Genomic DNA, 26,392 nt, shown 5'->3' with positions numbered 1-26,392 from the left:
TTTATCTAAAGTAAATTTAAAGTTTTCCATGCATGGTCACCATCATTATTAATCATGGATTCCATATATGATATGAAATACAAAAAACTAAAAACATTTCATTGTTTGGCAGTATTTTTGGCAGCTTAAATTTCATTACTCTTTAAAAGATCTAGGTTTCTTAAAACAGAAACAACAACTTTAGCATTTAAATATATATTTTAAGATTTTTTTTAAATATATGGGCCTTTTGTAGATTCTATCCTCCACTAAAATTACAATGGATATGAGTGGAATTAATTAATGACCTCCTGATCAAGCTGAATTTGTTAATCCCACAGAATTATAAACCCACAGAATAAAGCATGTGTATATTAAATGAAATCAAGAACATTTTTTCCCTCTGTATTTGATTGATTGCAGTAATAACTATAACACTATAACTCTTCATGCTCTCCTTCAGATTTCTCTGTTGTAGTGGACACCTTGTCTGTCTGACTATCTGTGTTTTCCTTCATTAAGTCAGCATACACAGCCCTGGGGTCTGACATCCAGTGTTTGTGGAATGATAGAGGAGTTCTGGCGGCCAGGAAGTCTACACTGTAGTCCACTGGTCGAGCCTGGGCAAAAATTTTTTTATGTGTTATGAAATGAAAACAGTGCATCAAATAGACTCAGATTTTCTCTATCAACTTTAGAGAAAATTCATAATGAATAACCTATTTCAAATGTGTCACCTGCAGGAATTATGTCTCAAGAACATTTTCCTTATACAGAAAGTTAACCAGATTTAGAATTGTTACATACCTGATGGAAATATGGGCTGTGAACCAAACTGATGTCTAGCCGTTTGTATCGCATTCCAAGTGTCATATCATCAGGAGAATCATCGGCATGACAATCAGCCTCACCATTTATCACCAACTGATTAATGGCCTCTCTGCTGAAAATCATCCTGAAAATGACAGATAAATCTCTACAACTCAATGACAGAGCAGAAAGTTCAGTAAAAATTCATCCCAATACTCCAGTACTGGGGCGCCCACTCGATTGGGACCTTCTTATTCCAGAATAACCATTCTGTCTGCTTGATTGGTTTGGGGGGTAGACTTAAAAAGCCTTCTCAGCCTTCTGTACTTGCTAGGTTCACAAGATGGTCATTCCCTCTTACTTACCCTCCCCCTCCTGTGATGTAGGTATAGCCCCAATTTTTCTTGGCTATAGCATAACCATAAACTTCCCCCAGGTGAACAGGTTCCTTAGGATCATAGCAAGCCAGTAACTTCCTCAGTCTCTTTAAACTGGAAAATCAACAGGACAAAAATGTGAAATGCAATCAAATTAAATAATTTTTGTATCTCCGGTACATAATTTTTACTGACTAACAAAACACCACTCACTTGATAATTGTGTCATCATCTGCAATTAAAAACCAGGAGGCCTTGGCATATTTCTTGTCTTTGTGCCATCTCCTCAACATAGCCATAGTCTTCCCACAATGCCCTAGGAGAGTTAACAAACACCTATGACTCAAATTATGTACAAGAAATTAACATTTACTGTTATACGCTGTAAATGCTTTGAACATGCTGACTTTAAATGAACCATACCCCTCTCTGTATTGGGGACCCCTAGGCTGATGGTGGGAATGTCAGGGTCTTCCTTCTCACTAAAATACTCAATGTTTTTTGTGTCTTTTCCCCAAGTTTCTTTCACAATGGGCACTACATGATGTATTATATTATAAATTAGCAATAAACAAAGATTCACACTGCAATGTCATGTAAAATGACTTAGAACAATCTAACAATTACCGCAAACAATTTTTTTTTTGGAATAAGAAAGTAATAGCTACCTCTGTCTGTGTGGAACTTCTCACAAGTCTTCACTCCAACAAACAATTTGTCTTCAGGAATTTCTGGTCCCTATAATGTTATAAAACAATGTCCATCAGATTGTGCATTCTTAAAATTTGTACCCTTTGAATGACTCATGCTTTCTATTTATTCTGAGCTGAAAATAACATCAAGTTTAAAACAGTATCATCTCAAAAGCGATGGGACAAGAGAAGACTCTTTGAGATATCTGAATGAAGATTTGAGATATTAAGGTAAAAATACAGAAAGAAAGAGAGATTGGACCTCCAACTCAGTCACTTCAGCATACCCTTTGTAACTGAGACATAATGTTTAAGATATCAAATGTAAAAGTAAACAAGTCTGTGTAGCTTTTCCTAATCACAAGAAGTTAGCCCATTTAACTCTGTACCATTTGTACCTACACAATCTGGAAACTTTACAGGATACCAAGATGCACACTTTTCATTGTAGTCAAAGGTACATAACTCTGGTACTTCTGTTAGATTCACTCCTTTATCACCATTCTGTAGCACCACAGCTAGCTGTCAAATAGAAATAATATTTTCACATAACATCATAGGTTGTCATAATCAATTATGGGTATACTGAATGATGAACATTCTTTTTCTCAATACTTCATTTTATCATTAACTTACTTCATGCTTGGGATCTATGGTAAAATCTGACCTAACAGAGTCATCTGGCCATCTTTGTCCTACACTTTAAAAAATGAGACTAATTAATGCTAGTTCTGGAACTTGTATTTAATGCTAACAGAAACATTAATAATTCTTAATCTATACCTCATAAACAATCCTTTGCTTAGAGCAATCCCAGCACCAAAGTCAGGGAAGGCAAAGGCTGATGGATTATTAGCATTGGCAAAATGGTGTATAATGGTGGCTTCTCTGTCTCTAAGAGCTTTACCCAGGAAGTACTCCTGTATATAAAAAGGAAACTCAAATTAAAAGATCAATTGATATTTCCATTTTATAAAACCTACCTGCAAATCTGTAGCTGGTTGGTCTGAAAAATTGGGATGAACAACCAAAGAGATACAGTACATGTCACCCATTGAAAAAAAAAAGTGTATATTTATTGCACAAAAAAGAGTGCCACTTCTACATTTATTTCTCTGCATATTTCAAGATATTTATAACCATGTTTTGTATTAATATATACTTTTTAACCACTTCCACTACAAAGAAGCATGTACAAGTCATGCATTAAGCATGTTGGACCAAACTGTCTTGTCACTCAAAATGCCAGTATAATTACATGTAGGTGAAATTTTGATGGTCCCAATTTCCTTCCCAGGATGGCTATTAGAACATTTTGGGGGATTATTTTGTCACAGAATTCATAAAAGAATATTCTAGGAACACACAGCTAATAATATTTTGTGATGACAGCATAAATATATGCAGAAGTTAACAGAGCAAACAGCTCTCTTTTTTGTACAATAAATAAACCATACACTTTTTCAGTGGATAGTATTGTAGCTCTCTGGTCGGTCATTCATCCCAACTTTTTTTCCAGACCATTGAGTTACAGATCTGCAACTAATTAAACCAGGCATATATAAAACTATGTACATGTACATTATATGATGAATGTAAGTCCAAACCTTCTTTGGGTTATATTTTCGCAGAACATCCAAGAGTTTGAAAACATCCAATCTTGTTTCTTCTTCACATATGAAAATCCAAGAGAATTCTTGAAAGTCTTTGGCAAACCTAATCAAATAAAGAACAGTTGCATGTATTTTCTGAAAAATATGTCTACCAGTGTTTTTAGTATTTTAACATGGTATTTTTTTCCCAGTACTAATTTGTTATACCCAGATATGAGTCACAACCCTTGATCTACCATGTAATGTGTCTGTCTTTTGAAATCTTTATAATCTTTGTTTGAAATGTAATCACCTATTTAGTACTCACACTGGCATCAGGGGCAGAACTGTGAAGGCTCCTATCAAATCCCAGTTTTCATGAGTAAAGTATAGTCTAGGTCTTTCATCCTTTATGTAATAGAAGAGCAATGTTTTAATTAAAATGATATTCTATTTAGATATAAATTTTGCAAGCACATAAATCAAAATCATTTTAAAAAAAAACTATTTTCCATAAAACATGGCAAATAATGTTCTTACAAATTGTTATTGGTTTAAAATATATTTTATTCAATCACTGAAATGGATTGAACAGCCGGCATAAATGTCTTATGGTTGTTCTTTCAATTTCTTCATAAATGAAAAATCTAAGAGAAATCTTTAAAATTGAACACACCTTTTTTAAATCTTTAACTTGTTCTTGAAAATGTTTCTTGAACTCTGAGGACCTTTGTAGATTATAAGAGTTCGGCTGACTGATAACAACAAAGGCAATGTCCTTCAAACTCAAGTCTACAAACATAATTCATGATCATTACGCACTTAGTACATCAACTTTATAATATGATAAACATACCTCAAACATAAAAAAAATAAATTTCATTGTCAACTTTATAATTGATTTGCAAATTTGAACCTGAAAGAAGAAAGATTTCTTACCTTTTGGCTTGGCCTTTGCAACTTTTTCTTTCTCTGCAGCTTTTACTACTAGTAATACTAAAATGAATCAATGAAAAAGTAAATGAACATCCTTTTATTTTATTTTAAGTAACCGTCAGAAAAGGGTCAAACTGGGTGCAAAGTGTGTGGGATTTCAAAATGTATGTCTTTATTTAAACAGTTAATGTAGATATTAACTTAAAGCTTTACACTTCTTCTAAGAATAATGCATTCAAAGTATATGACAAGAATATGAGACTAGCTTAATTAATGCTAACCAAAATAAGCTGATCAATGATGTACATTTATATGAGCTGCATGCTGTTAATCTTTCATTTCATCTCTAAATCCATGTTCATGACCTGGTCGGTTGACAAAGTAAAATTATAAATGGACTATAGCGATTGCTTTAAAAAGTGAGAACCTTTTCGGTTAAATTCATACATTACCAATTAACAAAGGAAGTAAAACCCAAGGCATAACTTTGACAGAGAACATGATGCCTGTCTAGTGCTGTCGTGGCCTTCCTTCTGCTCTGTTTACCGATGTTGTCGAACGTCTCAAGTAAGCGAGCTGCCGATTGATCAGTCGGCAGTAATTAGCCAATCGAACCGCGTGTTGCACAAAAGCACCTTCACATCGAAATTGTTTACAAATGGCTACTGGGCCGCAAGGATATCCAAAATGGTTATTAAATTGCAAACAGAACATCGGCGATTCGAAGGTGAAAGGCTTGATTTCAAGAAAAATTATTACTTTAAGTATTTTCTCAAGTATTTTGATAACAATAGATAACTTATCGTTCGTATGGGGAGGGAAACTGACCAGAAAGATGGTGAGGGTATAGTGTTTGTATACAATAACATAAAGCTGAAGAGCCAATATTGTTCATAAACGTGTACATCGTCTAATGATTTATCACTTGATATATAAAAGAATCCAATATGACACTATATTTTGAGATAAGTCATGAGTTAGCTGCAATAATATAGCCATCCCCCTTTTGTGTGTGTGTTTGGGGGGGGGGGGGTATCAGATCAAAAAAAAAAAGTAGGAGAGGGCTACATAAATACAACTAGTAATGAGTTAGAAAAGAATGTAGAAAATTGAAAAATGATTGTCAATTTTGATATCCCCTTTACAGAAGCAAGATGGGCTCATTTCTAAGAAGATTAAAAAAAAATATTTAACTCGTTATGTAGAGTTACTTATCTCATTATAATGAATAAGTATTTTCTCAAAAAAGTTAGTCATTTTGTTATAACTAGTTAATTATTTTTAATTTAATGTGTTCCTATCTTATTTTGACGAGTTCATAATCGTGTTATAGGGAATTAGTTATCTCATTATATGAGATAACAAATTCATTATTATGAGATAATTATTTCATTAATTATATGAGAAAACTATAACCATAATAATGAGATACTAACTCGTACTTAAATGCTAATTATCTTGTTATAACGAGTTAGTTTTTGTTTTATTGATTATTCTGTCAAAAATGAACCTATCTGGTTTTGGTAGTTCTTCATTAAGGCATAACAAATTTTGTGATATAAGAAAAGTTAATAAAACAAACTTATTATCAATGGTACACCAAGACTCAAGCTTATGAATCATTCTTTAATAAATGAAGTTTTATATGAATTATCTGAATTCTTAGGATTGGAATGTTTTTCTGCGGGAGTTACATGATGCGATTCAGCAGCAGCTGACAGAAAGTCATGTCCAGTATTTCAGTGACTTGTCAGAACCAGAGAAAGAACTCTTCATGGAAAGAGCAACAAAAGCTTTGGAAGGAGGTTTGACCTTTTTACTAATAACAAATGTTTTCCTTGGCCCCAGTAAAAATGTTCTAAACTCTCATGAGGATTTGTTATACAAACATTCAGATTTTGTTAAGATGTTGGGGAAACATGTACCACATTTATGTGTAACTTTAAGCATGATTCAATATTTTTAGGGACCTCATACAACAACTTAATGAAGAAGGTGTCCCTGTTGATGGACCAAAGTCTAAATGAAGAGGTATCCAGACAGCTCCTAGAAGATTCACCGATCGACACAAAGTCTGATCTTATTATTGAGAATGCTGAAGAAGGAGCACTTAGCCTGCTGAAGAAATGGCCAGAGATGAAGGAGAAACTTCATGTTTGTTTAAATCAGCCCCTCCCCCCTCCACTTCGTCAGCTGGCCTGGCGACTTTATCTCAGTAACACCAAAGGTATATAGTCAGTGATGAACTTTGTCAATGCCATCATTAATTTTGTATTCATTTGCTGCATGTTTTGAAAATACATATGTACATATTTAAATGATTAATTTTTATTTATTCAATTGCATATAATGACAAATTACAGAATATCTATGGTCTTGTAAGTCAGAACAATATTAGAAAGGGACCAATATGGTATTCAAAAAGAAACAAAAAAAATTGGTTTAAGGTTTTGCACAGGGAGGAGAGAATGAGATTGGTTGATTTGACAATATATATCTTCATATATTTTATCACACACATATAAACCTATAATATATTGTCACATGTGCTGATACATGAAATCAATAAGTGTGCTTTGCTTTCTGTGTTAATGCTAACCTGTACAGTGTAACCACCACCTGGCATGTTATCACTGTGAGTATATCTAGTATTGTGTTTGGCTGTATGTTCTGTACTTATATTGTAGCAGTGTTCATTGTAGGATGTTAACAGTGTCCTTATATTCTTGATATGAAACACTTACGGTAAATGACCACACCATTGTAACTGTTGCTTTATGAAAAGGAATCAAGTGGTTTTTTTTTTTTAATTCAGGCTCATTGGAGAATTTTTATTACTGTATACAGGGTTATTATCGCCACACTTTATTTTCGCCCTTTCAATCATGCAAACAATTTTGCCCCGTCTTAAATTCAGCCAGTCACACCTTTGTTTAAGAAATTATGTTGTATTCTTTGAATTTGTCCCGTTTTAAATTCACCCACTCGAGGTAAGGGCGAAAGGGGCGCAAATAAAATGGGGGCGAAAATTTCCCTGTATACAGTATCAGTATCTTTGAGAATTGTCAGGTTATGTAGATTCTATAGCTTTAAGTTATACCACACTATTATAATAAGTTTATACATTAAAAAACTAAATTAATTTTTATCTTTGTCAGTGAGAAAGCAGTATGTAGACTTGTTGAACACAAATCCGAGAGCTGCAATATCTCAGTATGATTATGAGATATCTCAGAAGTGTGAACAACTCATCAACTCTGAGCCAACCTTTAGTGATCTCAGGGGATCTGTGGGTAAGAATTTTGGTCATAAAACAAAGCAAAGGCAATTGCATTACAACAGGTTATTACATTTCTAAATTTGAACAAATGTGATTTCTCATTCTTTGGATCCAATAAACCAATACAACTATTATTAATTGATAGTGGTCTTTTTATCGATAAATACCAGAAGCCTTTTTTTAAAAAAAAAATTAGATAATGTAATTCTGATTAAATAATACAGTTTGACATTATTATTTAGTTTGATCCTTTGTGTAATGATTTTGATCAGGTAATTTCTATGGAATGAAGGCTGTTTTGTCATATCACCATTCTGCTCAGAAAACAAAGAACAGATTGAGAGATGTTGATCACCTGCTGGTCGTCCCATTCCTGGAGGTGGCAAGCTCAAGTATACCTAGGTAAGTAAACCTCAAGTATACCTAAGTAGGTAAAGTCCAAGAATGCCTAGATAAGTAAAATGTCTTAACAGGTCATTTCTCTTTAAAACTCTTAATAATTAAAAAAAAATATATATACTGGTATATATTGCAATTGAATATGGGTTCATGAGCAATTGATCTAACAGACCTATAGGATAGTTGCATAACATGATATGTCTTTCTGTTGTAGAAAAGAACCACCGGCGGGGAGAGTTGTGGCCCTTTTGGTGGAGGAGTTTGAGACATTGATGGGCGGACGTCCAGGATTTGTAGAGGACTCTGGATCTGATGTAAGCAAACTCATTCAATGATAACTATCTCAGCATAATGATCTCAAAGCGTTTTTTCATAGAACTATCAATATAGATAAAGCTTTATTTCAGTTGCACAATGAGGAAGTAAGAGCATTCATTGACAAAGTGGCTACAATGCTCTCAGCTAAATACCCAGAATCAGTCAAAAACATTGTGGACAAATTCAGCCCATCAAAAGGTCAGCTCTGAGAACTTACACTTATCTGATTATGAAACCCACATTTCACAGATTACTTATTTGTAGTTGGCTTTGTTTTACAGAGAAGATTGTTGCCACAGAGACGGGTAATCAAGCCTTACTGAGAGAAGGCCTGATGGAGATTTGTCGCCCTATGTTAAGAAGTCTCTTTGTCAGTAAGTGTCAGCATTTCTCTGAGGGATTAATTCATTTTCAAGTGCTACAATACATATTGGAAAACATGAACAATCTTATTTAATTAACTACAAGTATCCTACTAGTATACCCGAATACAATTTCTCTAGTTTTCGCTCAACTGGAGAGACCTTTTAAATGGAACTTGTGGGTTCCTACAGAATAATGATATTTCCTCACAGAATACATATACATGTACATAACATGTCTTTAAACATTTCAGCCTACTTGAACCGAGATACACTGCTGTATGTGTGGGATAACTACATCATTGGGCTGGACACCCCTGGCTTCTCCACAGAGTGGCTGGCCATAGTCCTAGTGACTATACTGGGTCTCACTAAAGATAAAATCAAAGAGGCAACATCTGTGAGTAAAGTCAGGCACCGTAATATTTGCAGGAACTACATTTATATGTACTTATGTTAGGTTTTCTAGTTTTCATTCATGATAGAGGGAAAGAACTCTAGATATTCAGTTTTTGAATCATATGTGAAAATTACATGAATGTTTTACCAGTCAGTAAAATTAAACTATTAATGATCACAGTGGTCATGTGGAATATAAGTAATATTATACAGAAGAAAAGAAATAATATCACAAGATGCAAATAATCAGATGAAATGCATGTTTTATATCCATTATAATCTTTTTTCGCAGCCTGCTATGTTAGAAAAAATCCTAAAAACAGAGAGTTGTAAACTGACAGTGCCACAGATACAGTACGAGGTAAAAAATCTGATTCAGAAAGAATCTGCAGAAGTTAAGAGTACTACTATAAGTTGTTGTATGATCATGTCGTTCTTGTATTATCAGGTTAAGCAGTACTACAATTAGTAGTGTAGTATAATCATGTGTTGGATCTTGTTTTACCAGGTTAAGCAGTACTACTATAAGGACCTGTTTTCCATGCTCACTAGAGATTCTAAGGCTGCCATTCCTGTCTTAGATCCAACACAAGGTATGCTATATACCGGTACAAACAGCAGTTCAGACTGTAGCAACTTTTATCTGATATCTTTCTGATAAGGTATCTTATGAGACAGTTCATAGGTGGAGACAGAAATTTCTGACTGGCAAAAGATGCAGCAAAATCGGGTCGAGTGATCCCAGATGGATACCCCATATATTGACAGATGACCAAAAAAAGGTACAAATACAAACCGCTCAGCTACGAATTTTTTTTAGAAAATATATAATGGACTAGATATTGCTTTGAAAGTACAGATAAGTGTAGAGCAAACTTTTGCAGCTCTGCACCCTCCATGGAGGCACTGGTACAATGATGTCATCCCTCCCTTTACTAAACCCCAGGACCGACGGAAGGCTAATGTCACTATTTGAATCGAATGCTTTTGAGATATCGTACAATACACAATACATATCGAACAACCCTTGTACAAACAGCAGTTCAGACTGTAGCAACTTTTATCTGATATCTTTTTCTACAAAGTGATCCAGGTATTCAGGAATTTTTTTTAGAAAATATATAATAGATTAGATATTGCTTTGAAAGTACAGATAAGTGTATAGCAAACTTTTGCAATATTATGTGACAAATTGAGAGAGAAAGGTGTGAACATTTTTATGTGAAAAATTATGTGAACATTTTTTCTAAGGAAAAATACAATCTCTTACATTGTATTTCTCTTCTCAACATGTAGCATACGTATTCAAAATTTTATTTAAAAAAGTACCTAAGCAATTTGAACTGGGCATTTGATTTGATTTTCTATGTAATTAGGTTGGCACAACAACAGAAGGATGCAGAGACAGCAAGGAGAGAACAGGAAGCTAGAGACAGAAGGTAAGAGAGAGAACCCATCTGTAGGACATTAAAATCGTACAACATGAGGGGGTTAGGAGATTAGTAAAATTTTTAGAAATTTTGGATTTCTTATTAAGTGACCAAAAATGTTCTATTTTTGACAAAGCATATGCTCTTAATTGTACTTTTAGGCATAGACTGAGACTTTATGGTTTTATAAATATTCCCAAATCTAAGTAAGTGAAGTTCCTAAGAATTTTAAGATGTTATGTTCCATGTTACTTATGCAGTAAACTTCATTATTTTGAATATATGGGAACTCCTATTGTAAAGTTTATTTACTTTAATGTATTTAAATTCATTACTTGTTTGATCAATTCTTATTTTATTAAAATTAACATGGATAGTGGGAAGTGAGTATTTATAATTGCTGTAGTATAATACAAAAATAATTCATTTGCCTGGTATCTCATAGAAATCTAAATAATTACATATGTATGTATGGATTTAGTTATTCACAGATGTTAGATAATGGCATGAGATATCAGCTTGATTTAATTTTTCTGTTTCTTTGAATTGTTGTTTTTGTTGCTGTTGATGATGTGTTTTTTTTCTTTAATTTGGACTTTTTGACATTTTGTCATTATGTATGTATTCAGAAAATGTAGAGCAGTGTCAGTGGTTTTGTTATACTACAGTGCATTTCACCATTTGATGAACATAATTCTGATGATATAGACAAGTTTCCAGGTCTGATGTTTCTCAAGTATTTACAAGTCAGCTTGATGTTGTTCATAACTCCATACAAACTTGTCATGATATTTCATTGTCAGAGAGGAAGAGGAGGAGTACCTGAAGTTGTCTGCCCTTGACAGACAACGAGTGGAACAGGAGCGGATCAAACTAGAGGAGCAGATACAGGAGGTCAGTAGGTCACAGGGTCAACCTGACTGATGAATTCTAGACAAAATATCTACATCACTTCTCCTAAAGCAGTTACATTTCCTGGCTTAAGGTTACATGAAATTTAAAAATATGTTTTGATGCAAAAATTAAAAAAAATGTTGTAGATACCTGCATTGAGTATTCATGTCAAAGAAAATTATATTTAATCAGTTCAGATTTGAATCATTTAACCCAAATGATTTTCCAAATAAAGCAAATTAGATAACATACTACACATAGATATATGAACTTATTCTATACTGACTCCAACAGGAGAGAAGACGGAGAGTGGAGGCCGAGAGACGAGCAGCACAGGAAATAGAAAATTTACGGCTCGAGATTGCCGCCTTAAAGAACCAAAAACCTGTAAGCTTTAATGAGCATCCAAATATTTACTTATTAATTCACAGTTACTGAAAATATTTCATAGAATCTGATGAATCTCTTTGACCAATCACATTAAGGATACATTTTAATTTCTTTTATCAGCCTACTCCTGCATACAGTCCTACCCCAAGTGTGTCTTCATATGTCAGGTATAGTGTGTTGAAGAATGTCAGTTCAATTTTGTTTAAGTTTTCTTTTTTTTAGATTAATTTTTAAATACAATTTTCAAAAAAAAAATTCTGTCATTTTTGTGTTATTCATATGGTGGTTTTAGAAAATGAACTATTTTCAGTCGTCAACTTCTTGCTCCACCCCCTTCTCGGGTCTCCACTCACGCGCCGCCCCCGGTGATGGTGGTTAAGGAGGTTAGGACCCCGACCCCTGTACAAACACCAGTGGAACAGAAAAACAAAATCGTGGCAGACTTCCTTAATCGGGTTTTATTAGGCCTGAATAAAGGTATGCTTTAGAATTAGATATTTTAAAACCACATAAAATTTATCTTGAGCTGCAAGTTTTTGAAAATATTTGATGAAAATGAAAGTCTAGTAATTAACTTATGTGAAACCCAGGCTTTTTTGTACAACATATGACATAGATGTAAAATTTAAGAGGTTTCCTTCTATAGTTGCTCATGCAGAGGATCAATATGTGGAGAAAGAAGAACTAGACAGGGCCACACAGGGTTACCTCATACAAAATGTCAAAGACATCAAACGAGCTCAGGTAAGGCAAAATGCCAAGGACATCAAACAAGCTCAGGTAAGGCAAAATATCAAGGAATTCAAAAGAGCTCAGGTAAGGCAAAATGTCAAGGACATCAAACGAGCTCAGGTAGGACAAAATTTCAAGGTCATCAAATAAGCTCAGGTAAGACAGGGCCACACAGGGTTACCTCATACAAAATGTCAAGGACATCAAACAAGATCAGGTAAGACTCAGTGTTATGAGTGAGATCACACAGGAAATCTTTCTGGACAAATATGCCACAAGAAGGAAGAGGAATGACACATTAAGAGTAATTCAGGCTTATATTTGTTTATGTGGAAATCTGTTATGAATGTTTCTGAAAACATGGTGGATTAGGAAATGATTTTCTTCCATTAAATTCTGCATCAGTTTTGAATTAACAGGTAGATAGACGCATAATATTTTCTGCATGTTTGGAAGATCATGATTTCGCTCTAGATTTGTTTGTTTGTTTTTCCCATGTTTTTTGAGAAATTTAAATTTTGCTTTATAGAAACAGTTGTTCGGTCAGCACCTTAAGCCGGGAGAGTTTGAGAAGTTATCTCCCAAAGAACAACAGGAAAAGAGTGAAGCCATGATAAAACTGATGCAAACCTGGCGAGAGGAAAGGAGGGAGAAGGAACTAGCCCAGGATAAAGATGCGTTCTAAATCTGGTCCAGTGTGAGGAGGATTTAGAAACGTGCTAGGGAATTAGCCCAGGATAAAGATGCTTTCTAAATCTGGTCCAGAGTTACGATGCTTTATAAACACTTGCTATTTAAGGACAAAAAGACACTTTTAGTGAATAATTTATTTATAGATGTAATATCCTTTTAGTGTTTGCTATTTCTCTGCTGGTCAGAGAATTTGAAGTCACTCAATTAAAAAAAAAAAGAAGAAGAAAAAATTCTTCAAGACTCAATGAATTGATTTTTTAATTTAACTTAGTCTAAGAATTACATTATAAAAATAATTCAAGAAAACATTCTTTAAATTTGCCATAATGGTTTTAGGGATTAAAGATAAAACTATAATCTATTATCAAATTTAGAACTGCTATACACACGGTAGTTTGAATTTAGAATTTTTCTATAAAAACGTTTCAGAAAATAGCATCTCTTCCGCTTATTTTTGGAGAAATCTTTTAATTTTTGGTGTGTTTAATTTTAAGAAGATGTATGGAATGTCAAAAATAAAACGAAAAGGATGAAAACTAAGGATGCTAAAATTTACAATTGCTCTCAAGTTAATTCCCTATTTGATTTCACAGTTTTCCTTTTACATTGCCAAACTCTTTCATTTATGTAGGAACTGGTGCCATTTTAATTTTTTGTAATTGACAAAAGTTTGTACATCTATGTGTCTTACTTTCATACACTCTATCCTAAAAATAACATTTGTTGTCTAGAAATACACAAATTTGTTTAAAATGTGTTCAGTTCAGTATTTTCTCTCTTTAACAAGGATCTGTTAAATTTGACCTGGAACTTCAGTATTTGGTACACAAGTAGAGTAGTAGACTATGCAAAAAGATATCTTTTTGTAACACTGGCCATTATCTTCATGAGTACTCACATTGTTGTACACAGCATTGTTGTAATTGTACACAGTAAGAGAAGCAAATTTCTATATAGATTTCTGTGGTCAGTGACTACTGAATTTATAGAATGATTTATTAATTGGAATCCACCTTTGACAACAGATTATATGACAATGATAGATTACTTAACAATTTCAGAATGAACTATTGTGTTATCCTAGAAACTAGTCATGAATAATAAATACTAGCTTACTGGTGTCAGTGTTTGCAATTATTAACAGTGAAATAATTTTAAGTAATAGCTACATTGACAATCAATACAGTAGGAAAAATTGCTAATATGGTACTGCTATACATTTAATGCATACGGTTTTTTCCTTATTAAAACAGAATCTTACGGATGAGTTTTACAAATTAGGAAATATTTATTTTATCAATTAATGTAATTTTAAAAGTTTACATCATATCATTTTATAAGTTAATCTTAAGGTATATTTATTTAACATACAACACACCTTGAATACTTTAAAGTAAGCATGATTTTTTTTATATACTTTATACGTGTGTTCTTTTAATCAGCGGTGGCAGCTTTACAATTTTACTGATTTATGATATCATTAAAAAAAAGTGACATTAAATGATTTAAATTCAAAATGAATTTGACTAAACAAAGTTAAAAACAGAGTTGTAAAAAGATGTAATGGTAACACGGCATTTTAAATAAACTTCATAGAAGCAAAATTCAGCCTAATGAAGACAAAGCCATATTATCTGGATTCTTTACACATTTTTTTTCTTTCTATAGTAAAAAAAAATTAGAAAGTTCTTCAAATTATAAGAAGTATGAACAATGACAGATAACAAATTGGCAGCATTTTGTAAAACTTTATATCAGACACACTGAAATTGCACTGCTGTCCACTGGCCATTTCCTCGACAGATGATCGTCATGGCTACCTCTGAAACATTGGGACTTTTTCCTTGGACACATTTATACGCAATTCTTGAACCAACATGCACCAAAGAGTCTGATGTGTAAGCATCTGTGACTGTTGGAGGCTTTGTGCAGTCTGTAGATAAGACGGGAAACATGGAGGGAAAATACTCATTACTTTTTAAGCATTGATTTTTAAATATTAATATTTTTTAAATTGATATATTTAAATTACTCTAAAATAAGATTAGACTATTTTTTACAAAATAATTTATACTTATGCCATTAATACTGTATACAGGGCAATGTTTGGTCCGTGTTATTTTTGCCCTTTCACACTACGAACGATTTGCCCCTTTTCAAATTCGCAGTCACAGTACTGTTTAAGAAATTACATTGTTTCTTTCCATAAGGCCCGTTTTAAAATTGCCCACCTATGCTTGTGGCGAAAATAAGACGAGGGCGAAATTTACCCTGTATACAGTACCACAAAATCATCGATGATGAAGCGAATACTTACTAACAATGATACATACTGCTCTACTGCGCAGCTCTATACACCTCTCCTGCGGACCACATGTTTTGTTCTGACAATATCCTAGTAATGTCTGATTAATCAAATAAAAAGTAACTTATAGCAATATACTTGCTAGTATTGTTAATAATACTACCGACTATTTAGTCATACCGATATTTAAATCGCAGACCTATCGATGTTTATTTCATGTTTACTTCTATCTTACCGGAATTTTATTCAAGATGGATGAAAGGAAATTCTTTCAGATTTTTAGATAGTTTGTGACATATACACTTTGACATCATCAATCAATAAAGAAATTATACGTAACATAGAAAAGATGGGTACATACCTTTGGCCACTGATCTTTACGTGTAAACAGATTGCCCTTCATGGCATGTAAACTCATCGAATCAGTTGATGATGCTGAATTCAACTGACATACTCTTTTTTCTTTTATAAAATTTATAGAATGACAATCCACTGTTTTTAAACATTCCATAGCACATAATTGGAGACCCGACACGTACTGTTCCACTATAACGTGTCCTGATAAAACAACTCCATCATATATATCCACCATCCTGTTTTTTACTGATATTGGGACGGGTTCTAGTTTGATAAAAGTTCCATTTGATGTTAGTGTTGATGCGTGCAATGTCGTTGTTGTTGATTCTGCCACTTTTGTAGCATTAGTCGTTATTCCTTCTGTTAGTACAAATGACGATCCTTGCTCTGTTGTTAGGATTCCATTAGAAGTTGTCTCCATTGTTTTAGGAGAAGTTGTATCTCCTGAAGAAGGTGTTGAAATTGATTTCATAGATTCAGTTGATAAACTTACATATGTTACCGAGTCTGTTGATAATGATGACAATGTCGGCGATAAAGATGGTAAAGTTTCTGATTCTTTAGTTGAAAATGAGGTTGATAAAGATAATCCATGTTCTGTTGATAGCCCAAATGATGATGTCTCTGTTGTCATCCCTGTTGACGACATATCTGACGACAGCCCAATAGATGCTGTATCTGTCAACAGTCCTATTGATGATGTTTCTGAAGACAGTCCTATTGAAGATGTTTCTTCTGACAGCCCTGTTGATGATGTCTCTGATGATATCCCTGTTGATGATGTCTCTGATGATATCCCAAAAGATAGTGTCTCTGAAGACAGCCCTATTGTTGACGTCTCTGAAGACAGCCCTATTGTTGACGTCTCTGAAGACAGCCCTATTGTTGACGTCTCTGAAGACAGCCCTATTGATGACGTCTCTGATGACAGCCCTATTGATGATGTCTCTGAAGACAGCCCTATTGATGATGTCTCTGATGACAGCCCTATTGATGACGTCTCTGATGACAGCCCTATTGATGACGTCTCTGATGACAGCCCTTTTGTTGACGTCTCTGAAGACAGCCCTATTGTTGACGTCTCTGAAGACAGCCCTATTGTTGACGTCTCTGATGACAGCCCTATTGATGACGTCTCTGATGACAACCCTATTGATGACGTCTCTGAAGACAGCCCTATTGTTGACATCTCTGAAGACAGCCCTATTGATGACGTCTCTAAGGACAGCCATATTGATGATGTCTCTGATGACAGCCCTATTGATGATGTCTCTGAGAACAACCTTGTTGATGATGTCTCTGATGATAGCCCTGTTGATGATGTCTCTGATGACAACCCTATTGATGAGGTCTCTGATGACAGCCCTATTGATGATGTCTCTGAGAACAAACCTTTTGAAGACAGCCCTATTGATGACGTCTCTGAAGACAGCTCTATTGTTGAGGTCTCTGAAGACAGCCCTATTGTTGAGGTCTCTGAAGACAGTCCTATTGATGACGTCTCTGATGACAGCCCTATTGATGACGTCTCTGATGACAGCCCTATTGATGATGTCTCTGAGAACAAACCTTTTGATGATGTCACTGAAGATAGACCTATTGATGATGTTTCTGGTAATAAACCTTTTGATGTATCTGCTGACAACCCTTTTGATGAAGTCTCTTCTGAATTCCCTATTGATGATGTCTCTTCTGAAATCCCTATTGACAATTTAACTGAAAACAGCCCCATTGATGACGTCTCTGATGTCAGCCCTATTGATGATGTTTCTGGTAATAAACCTATTGATGTCTCTGCTGACAACCCTTTTGATGAGGTCTTTTCTGATAGCCCTATTGATGATGTTTCATCTGATAGCACTTTTGATGATGTCTCTGATGACAAACCAATTGACGATGTCTCTGAAAACAACCCTATTGAGGATGTCTCTGATGACAGCCCAAATGATGACATGGCAGATGACACCCAAATTGATGAAGTCTCTGATGAGACCCCTTTTGATGATGTCTTTGATGTCAGTACTATTGATGATGTCTCTTCTGAAAGCCCTATTGATGATGTCTCTGAAGACTGCCCTATTGATGATGTCTCTGATGATAACCCTATTGGTGATATCTCTTCTGAAAGCCCGATTGATAATATTTCCGCCAACAGACCTATTGATGATGTCTCTCCTGACAGCCCTATTGATGATGTCTCTGAAAACAGCCCTTTTGATGATGTCTCTTTTGATAACTCTGTTGATGATGTCGCTGAAGACAACCCTAGTGAAGATGTTTCTACTGACAACCCTATTGTTGATGTCTCTAAATACAGCCCTATAGATGATGTATCTGGTAACAGACCTATTGATGTTGTCTCTGAAGATAACCCTTTTGATGATGTGTCTGATGACAGTCCTATTGATGATGTATCTGTTGATAGCCCTATTGATGAACTTTCACTTGACAACGCTTTTGACGGCGTCTCTTTTGACAGCCACATCCCGTCTGAAGTCTCAGTTGACAGTTTTACTGACAAATTGTCTAATTGGAAGCTTGCTGTTGATGTTTCTTTTGATAGTCCTTTTGTCGATGTTTCTGATAACAACCCTATTGGTGGTTTCTCTGAAGACAGTCCTATTGATGTTGTCTCCTCTGATAGCCTTATTGAAGTGTCTGATGACAGACCCATTGGTGATGTTTCTACGGACAACCTTATCGATGATGACTCTGATGATATACCTAATGATGAATCTGCTGACAGACCTTTTGATGATGTTTCTGAAGACAGTTTTTTTGATGCTGAGTCTGTTGACAGCCCAAATGATGGTGTGTCTGATGACAGTCTATTGGATGATGTTGATATTCCTTTTAATGATGACTTTGTCGACACCCCTGTTGATGAAGTCTCTGTTGAATCGTCTTTAAAAGATATCTCTGTTGATAGCCCTGATGATGTCTTTGTCGGCACTCCTACTGTTGATATCTTTATCGACAGTCCTATTGATTGTGTGTCTGTCAACACTCCTAATGATGGTGCGTCTGTCGATATTCCCTTAGTGGACGACTCTCCCACCACTCCTGTGGATGATGCCTCAGAAGAAACTTCAATTGATAATGCCTTTGTCGATACTCCAAATGACGGCTTCTCCGTCCACACATCAGTTGATGATGTTTCTGTCGTCACTTCTATTGATGATACCTCTGGCAACACCCCTATAGATGATATCCCTGTTGACGTTCCTCTCGATGATGTTTCTGTCGACAATTCTTTTAATGATGCCTCTGTCGACACTACTATCGATGATGCCTCTGTCGACAATCCTATTGATGTTTCCTCTGTCGACACTCCTAATGATGATGCCTCTGACGACACTCGGTCTGACGATGCCTCTATTAATTCTTCTCTTGATGGGGTCATTGTCAATATCTCTACTGATGATGTCTCTGTTGACAAGTGTATTGATGATGCCTCTGTCGGCTCTCCTATCGAAGATGCCTCTGTGGACGCTCCTATTGATGACATCTCTGTCAACACTTGATGAGATGATGTATCTGCTGACACTTCTTTCCATGATGTGTCTGCCGATGCTGTTCTTGATGATGCCTCTGTCGACGATTCTATTGATGATGCCTCTGTCGAAGTATTTATTAAAGATGCCTCTGTCGTCACTTCTTTTGATGATGTCCTTGGTGACAACCTTACCGATGAAGTCTCGTTCGACACTGCTATTGATGATGAAACTGTTGTCACTCCTATTGATGAGGCCTCTGGTGACACTCCAAAATATGTATCTGTGGACACTTCTATTGGCGATTCCTCTGTCGACACTCCTATTGATGATGTCCCTGGTGACACCCCTCTCGATGATGCCTCTGTCGAGATTCCTATTGATGAAGCCCATGTTAAAACTCCTAAATAAGGCTTCTCCTTCGACATTCCTACTGATGATGTCTCTGTCGAGACTACTTTTGATGGCGTCTCTGTTACCATTCCTATCGATGATGCCTCTAGTATCACTCCTGTCGATTTACCTATTGATGATGCATCTGTCTCCACTCCTAATGATGACGTTTCTGTCACCATTTCTATCGATGATGCCTCTAGTAACACACCTCTTGATGATGTCTCTGTCAACTTTCCTATTGATGATCCATCTGTCTGCACTCCTAATGATGAAGTTTCTGTCGACATTTCTTTTGATGGTGTTTCTGTTGACACTCCTATTGATGATGACCCTGGAAACTCTCCTTTTGATGAAGTCTCTATCGACTTTCCTCTTGATGATGTCTCTGTTGAAACTTCTATTGTTGATGCTTCTGTTGGCATTCCTATTGATGACACCTCTGTCGCAACTCCAATTGATGATGTTTCTTTTAAAAGTTCTTTTGATAATGCTTGTGTTGAGTACCTTATTGATGATATCTCTTTTGATGGCCAGATTGATGTTACAGTTGACGGTCCTGTTGATATGATCTCTTTTGATATCCCAACTGATGATGTGTCTGTCAACATCCCTATTTGTGTTGAAACTCCCTTTGCTGAAGTCACTGCTGACACTTCCTTTAATAGTTTTTCTGATGACGCGTCTTTTGACAATCTCTCTGTCAACACACTTATTGTCGATGTCTGTGGTGACACTTCTATTGATAATGCCTCTGATGATATTTGTTTTGATGATGTTTGTGTTGAAACCCCTTTTGATGATGTCTCTGTTCCTTTTCCTATTGATGATGTCTCCACAAACACTCCTTCTGATGATATCCCTATCGATAAACCTAATGATGATGGCTCTGTTGACATCCCTGTTGGTGTTGTCTCTTTAGACACATTGCTTGTGGGTGTCTCTGTAATTTCTTTTATTGGTGATATATCTGTTGGATTTTCAGTTGTTGAGGTCTCTGTTGACTGCACTATTATTGAATGGTCTATTGGATTCCTAGTTGATGAAGCTGTCTGTGTTGATAACTCTGTTTTTGATGTTTCTGCCGAATGTTCTATTGATGATATCTCTGATAACACACCATTTGTTGAAGCCTCTGTTGACATTCCTTCGGATGATGTCTCCATTGACACGTCTTTTGTAAATTTCTCTGTTGACAGCCCTATAGATGAAGTCTCTTGTGACAATACTAAAAATGTCTCTGATAATACTTCTTTTGATGATGTTTGTGATGATGTCTCCATTAGCACCGCCTCTGATGGTGTTCCTATTGCTAAACCTATTAATGATGGTTCCGTTGATTCTCCTTTTGAATATGTCTCTAATGACGCTCCATTTAATGACGTTCCTGTGGACTCATCTGCTGTTAATGTATTTATTGTTGGCCCTATTAATGATGGCTTTGTCGAGATTTCTTCTGATGATTTCTCTAACGAAACTCCTCTTGATAGCCTTACGGTTGACATCTCTGTTGACAACCCTATTGACGATGTTCCCTGGGACATTTTTGTTGATGTTTCTGTCCAAATTCCATTTAATGATGTGTCTGTTGACATTCCTTTAGATGATGTGTCTGATGACTTTTCTATCGACAATGTATCAAATGATATCCCTTTTGATGATGTCTCTGTAAACTGTTCTTTAAATAATGTTTGTGTTGAAACCCCTGTTAATGTTTGAGCTGAAATACCCATCAATGATGTGTCTGTTACATTTCTTATTGATGGTGTAAATGTCAGCAATTCTTCTGATTTTGTCCCTATTGAAATTCCTGTTGATGATGGATCTGGTAAAACTTCTTTTGATGATGGGTTTGTTGATACTTTCGTTGATGATGTTTCTGTAGCCAGCTCTTTCGGTGATGTTTCTTTTGACAGCCATATTGATGTTGTCTCCATCAGTTCACTTATTAATGTCTTTGTTGATACTGTTGTTGATGCTATCTCGGTTGGTAAATCATATGATGATGTGTCTTTAGGTGCTCTGACTGATGTTTCTGTTGACTCCTCTATTGACAATGTTTCTTGTGAAAACCCTACTGAGGTAGTTTCTTTTGACATTCCTACTGTTGATTTCTCTTTTGACAATTCTACAGAATATCCTACTGAAGATGTCTCCGTTGACAATCTTACTGAAGATGTGTCTGTTGACAATCCTATTGAATTCTCTGTTGACAGCCCTATTGATGATGCTTCTGTGGTGACTCTCTGAGATGAAGTTTTTGTTCCCTGCCCTATTGATGATGTCTCTGTAACTTCTCTTGACGATGGTTCGTTTGTCGCCCCTTTTGATGAAGTCTCTGTTGACAACCCTTTAGAGGACATTTCTGTTAATGTCTCTGTTGATGGAATCTCCTTTGGTATCCCTGTGGAAAATGTCCCTTTTGTTATTGTGTCTTTTGTTGATTTTTCTTTCAACACTTCTATTAAGATTTTTTCTGTTGATGTTACTTTTGAAGACATGTCTTTTGATGAGCTTTTTGCTGGCTCTTCTTTTATTGAGGTTTCTGTTGCATCAGTTGAAAGCAAAGAGGAGAAGGAATCATCTTCTAAATCTGTGGTAGTTACTCTCATTGTTTTTGTTATTTCTGCTTCAGATCTTGCTGATATCGTGGCATCTTTTTTCAATAACGTTGTTGCTCCTGATGTTGACGTATGTATCGTTGGTTTGTCCTTTGATGTCGCCGTTGTTGAGGCTGTTTCACTGCCTGTTGTATATGTTTCTCTTGAAAGTAATGGTGACTTTGATGATGCAGTGTTTTCTTCTGTAAATAATAAAGTTGACTCTGATATTGATGATATTGTCTCAGATTTTGTTTCTCTCATTGGTGATGATACTCTTTTTGTAGTTGGATCTTCTATTAATGAAGATACTATCCTAATTGTTGATTCTTTAATTGGTAGCGACACTTCCTCGATTCTTGATTCTGTATTTTGGAAATATACTGTATCTGTTGTGGATTCTTTCAATTGTGTTGATCCACTTTTTGTAGCTGACAATGATTTTGATACGATTGTTGATTCTGTCATTGATGACAATTCTGCACCTTGTGTTGATCCTGTCATTGAAGGTGCTGCTGTTGCTGTTGATAATGCCAATGGTGTTGATCTTGTTTTTGTAGCTGATGAACCTAAAATTGTTGTTACTCTCATTGATAACAATTCTGTTCCCTTTGTTGAATGTGTTATTAAATGTGCTGTTGACTCCTTTATTTTTTCTGACACTGATGAGGACAATTTCTCAACTGTCGATTCCGTTTTTATTGCTAATGCTTGATTTGTTGTTAATTTTGTCAATGATGTTTCTCCTTTTTCTGTCACTGGTAAGCTTTCTGTCTGTGTCTGTGTTAGGTTTTCTGATATTGATGATGAACCTGTTACATTTGATAAATTTTTTATTGATGATGATGATGCTGTCTCTGTTGTTGATTTTGACATTACTGACGAGATTCCTACAGATTCTTCTGTAAACAGTGATGATATAGTTTCTTCTGTTGATTCTGTCTTTAGCGATGATGGTGTTGTTTCATGTTCTGATATTGTTGGTGTTCCTTTTGTTGAATCAGGCATGGATGGATTTTGTATCGTCGTTATTGTATCTTTTATGGATTCTTTCATTGCTGGTGATATTGTGTTTGTTAAGGGTTCTGTCATTGTTAATGATGCTGTCTCTTTGAAAGATTCTGTATTTGGTTCTATACCTGTATTGGTTGTTGATTCTTTTAGTAGGGTAGTTGTATCTTGTGTTGTTGTTTTTATTGAAGTTTTTGTATCTGGTGTGGATTGTTCCATTGTTGATGATGCTGTCTCTGGGATTCTGGATATATTTGACATGGATTTTAATCCTGATGAGGTAATTGTATCTTGTGTTGATTCTTTAATTGATGAAGTTTTTGTGTCTGATGTGGATTCTGTCATTGTTGATGATACTGTTTCTTTTGCAGATTCTGTCATTGGTAATGATACTGTATTTAGTATGGCTTCTGTTACTCGTTTGCTTATTGTATCCTGTGTTGATTCTTTCATTGATGAAGTTTTTGTGTCTGGTGTAGATTCTGTAATTATTGGTGATACTGTTTCTTTTGCTGATTCTGTCATTGGAAATGATACTGTTTTTGTTGTTGATTTACTCATTGTATTAATTGTAGATTCTTTTATTGAGGATGATACAATACCTGTTGTGGATTGTGTCATTGCCAATGACACTGTATCAGTTGTAGATACTATAACATGTGAACTTATTGGTTCTGTTGTGGAATCATTCATTGATAATGCCTTCGGTGTATTTGTTGAGTCTGTCTTTGTTGGTTTTGACATTAATGATGTTTCTGTCTTCGTTAATGATGTTCCTGTAGTTGATTCTGTCGTTAACGATGACGCTGTCTCTGTTGCTGACTCTATCATTGATGATGTTGATGTCTCTTTTAGCATTGGAGTGGTTTCTTTTCCTGATATCAATGTTGGCTCAGCTGTTGATTCAGTCATAGGAGATGATGTTGTCACTTTTGTTGATTCTGTCATTAATGATGAGACTGACTCTATTGATTTTTCGGTTGTTGGTGAGGATATGATCTCCTGTGTTGTCTCTTTCTTTGATGATAGTGATGTCTCTGTTAGCACTGATGTTGTTTCTTTTTCTGATATTATTGCAGATTGCGTTATTGGTGAAGATGCAATTTTTCTTGTTGTGTCTGAGTCTGTTGGCATTTGTGTTGTTTCATTTTCAATCCTCAATGTTGATTCTGACAATGTTGAAGATTCTGTAATTGATTTTGATGTTGATTCTATTTTGATCGATTTTATTGAATTCTGTGTTAATAATAATGTGTTTGATGTTGTTTCCTCCGATGCTAGTGTTGTCTTTTGTTCTAGATCAGTTGATCCTGATATCATCTGCCCCTTTGTTGTAAATTCAAACCCTGTCTCAGTACTTGTGTTTGATTCTTCTTCTTCACATATTACTGGTTGCGTTATTGTTGTGTTTATTTGTGAACCAGTCATTTTTGACAATTGCTCTGTTGTTGTTTCTAATGCTAGTTTTGTTTTGTCGATCATTGTGGTTAAATCTGTCTCTGATTCTATTTTAAGCAAATAGTTTGATGTCATTTCTTTTGAATGTTGATTTATATTTGAGTCTGTTGTCAGTTTTGTTGTTTCTGACTTTTGTTCTATTGTCAATCGTTTCATGTCTGATTCTGTTGTACTTAATTTATTTTCTGTCTGTGTTTCTTTTGTAGTTTGTATTGTTTCAAATTCTGTTGTCTGTAAAATTGTTTCTGTTCTGGTTTCCTTAATTGGTAGATTTGTATTTGATCCTGTCGTAAGTGTTGTTGTTTCTGTTGTTGATTCTTTCATTTGTTGTTTTGATACCGAGTCTGTTGTAAGTAATATTGTTTCTGTCTGCGTTTCTGTCAATATCAGTTTTGTATCTGATTCTGTCGTCAGTAATGTTGTTGCCGACTCTACTAGTATTTCGTTTGAAGGTTGTTTTGTTGTCCACTTTGTTGTAAGTAATGTTGTTTCTGTTTCTTTTATCGGTTGCTTTGCTACCGATTCTGTCGTAAGTAATGTTGTATCTGCATGTATTTCTTTTGAAGGTTGTTTTGTTGGTGATTCTGTGGTAATAAATATTGTTTCTGTCTGTTTTTCCTTTATTAGTTGTTTAGTAGCTGATTCAGTTGTCAATAACGGTGTTCCCGCTTCTATTTCATTTGAAGGTTGTTTTGCTGTAGATTCTATTGCAATTAACGTATCTTTTGTAGGCTGATTTGTAACCGATTCTGATGTAAGCAATGTCGTTTCTGTTCCTGTCATCTTTGACGATTGAGTGGTTGTATCTATTGTTGAAGTAGATTTTTGTGATTTAAAAAATCATACATTTCTATTTCTTTAAGACTGAAGGGGTTGGGTGTGGTTGCTGGGGACGTGATTTAATCATGACTCAATAATAGAGACAGCACTTTGAAAGGATATGAAGTTATGAAAATATTGCAAATATTGAGACAGAGTGGTGCATTTCAATGGCAATTCAAGCATAAGAGGTTGGTAAAAGTATCTAATCTCATTTCAAACAAACTCTGTCCCATATTATTGTATTTCGCAAAATATAATTCCACAATACTGGTATTAAACTTTTAGGTCTTATGAAAATATGTTTTATCTGTAGTCATCAAATAGAGAAAGGATTTCACCTTTGGCAAAACTTCTGTACAATAATATTGAATAAAATTAGGAGAGTTTACATAAATATACTCTATTAGATATAATTTGACTGACAAATTCTCCTTCAACAAAACTTTGGAGAAAAGGAATAACCCTTGGGATTATTTTATTTAATACTAGTTTATCATTTATTTAGATATGTTTTGGCACCAATACATGCAGAGGGGACAAGTAGAACTACTAAAAGTTTATATTTAAGCTATCAGAGTGTGTATTGGTTTTCTTTTAGTTTTCTTAGTTATCTTATCAATTTGATAAGATTTAAAAGAAAGATACTTACTATTTAGTGCATTTTCAAGC

At 35.0% G+C, this 26,392-nt stretch overlaps 5 protein-coding genes across 5 annotated transcripts; 2 read left to right on the top strand and 3 right to left on the bottom strand.

Moving 5' to 3' along the window:
- Positions 1 to 2: 2 nt before the first annotated feature.
- LOC134263816 (beta-1,3-glucosyltransferase-like) lies at positions 3 to 4,887 on the bottom strand. Its single transcript, XM_062746194.1, has 14 exons — positions 4,839 to 4,887; positions 4,390 to 4,446; positions 4,127 to 4,242; positions 3,779 to 3,858; positions 3,466 to 3,574; positions 2,642 to 2,778; positions 2,495 to 2,558; positions 2,261 to 2,380; positions 1,835 to 1,904; positions 1,590 to 1,703; positions 1,380 to 1,482; positions 1,155 to 1,280; positions 787 to 934; positions 3 to 599 (listed from the first exon to the last, which is right to left on the bottom strand). Exons 1-14 carry the CDS (start codon positions 4,885 to 4,887, stop codon positions 417 to 419), a joined length of 1,476 nt encoding a protein of 491 aa, XP_062602178.1. The 3' UTR covers positions 3 to 416.
- LOC134263807 (uncharacterized) lies at positions 4,845 to 13,626 on the top strand. Its single transcript, XM_062746185.1, has 21 exons — positions 4,845 to 5,113; positions 6,053 to 6,191; positions 6,353 to 6,613; positions 7,545 to 7,679; positions 7,939 to 8,068; positions 8,280 to 8,379; positions 8,473 to 8,581; positions 8,665 to 8,757; positions 9,000 to 9,145; positions 9,437 to 9,505; positions 9,653 to 9,737; positions 10,029 to 10,115; positions 10,331 to 10,349; positions 10,521 to 10,583; positions 10,736 to 10,780; positions 11,378 to 11,468; positions 11,763 to 11,855; positions 11,979 to 12,025; positions 12,169 to 12,335; positions 12,505 to 12,602; positions 13,120 to 13,626. Exons 1-21 carry the CDS (start codon positions 5,045 to 5,047, stop codon positions 13,273 to 13,275), a joined length of 2,202 nt encoding a protein of 733 aa, XP_062602169.1. The 5' UTR covers positions 4,845 to 5,044; the 3' UTR covers positions 13,276 to 13,626.
- Positions 13,627 to 15,019: 1,393 nt separating this feature from the next.
- LOC134263814 (uncharacterized) lies at positions 15,020 to 16,366 on the bottom strand. The gene is made up of 3 exons (XM_062746193.1): positions 15,950 to 16,366; positions 15,601 to 15,688; positions 15,020 to 15,216 (listed from the first exon to the last, which is right to left on the bottom strand). The coding sequence occupies exons 1-3, from the start codon at positions 16,364 to 16,366 to the stop codon at positions 15,038 to 15,040; spliced, it is 684 nt and encodes a 227-aa protein (XP_062602177.1). The 3' UTR covers positions 15,020 to 15,037.
- A 98-nt stretch (positions 16,367 to 16,464) lies between these two features.
- Positions 16,465 to 18,082, top strand: LOC134263813 (coiled-coil domain-containing protein 1-like). Its single transcript, XM_062746192.1, has 3 exons — positions 16,465 to 16,472; positions 16,553 to 17,960; positions 18,074 to 18,082. The coding sequence occupies exons 1-3, from the start codon at positions 16,465 to 16,467 to the stop codon at positions 18,080 to 18,082; spliced, it is 1,425 nt and encodes a 474-aa protein (XP_062602176.1).
- A 47-nt stretch (positions 18,083 to 18,129) lies between these two features.
- LOC134263812 (mucin-2-like) lies at positions 18,130 to 25,684 on the bottom strand. The gene is made up of 2 exons (XM_062746191.1): positions 18,230 to 25,684; positions 18,130 to 18,144 (listed from the first exon to the last, which is right to left on the bottom strand). Exons 1-2 carry the CDS (start codon positions 25,682 to 25,684, stop codon positions 18,130 to 18,132), a joined length of 7,470 nt encoding a protein of 2,489 aa, XP_062602175.1.
- Between the last annotated feature and the right edge of the window lie 708 nt (positions 25,685 to 26,392).

The sequence above is a fragment of the Saccostrea cucullata genome, unplaced genomic scaffold (genome assembly GCF_032062105.1).
Source record: "Saccostrea cucullata isolate Sc308-1 unplaced genomic scaffold, CSIRO_AGI_Scuc_v1 ctg876, whole genome shotgun sequence".
Classification (NCBI taxonomy): Eukaryota; Metazoa; Mollusca; class Bivalvia; order Ostreida; family Ostreidae; genus Saccostrea; species Saccostrea cuccullata.
This window is presented reverse-complemented; position numbering and strand designations above follow the sequence as displayed.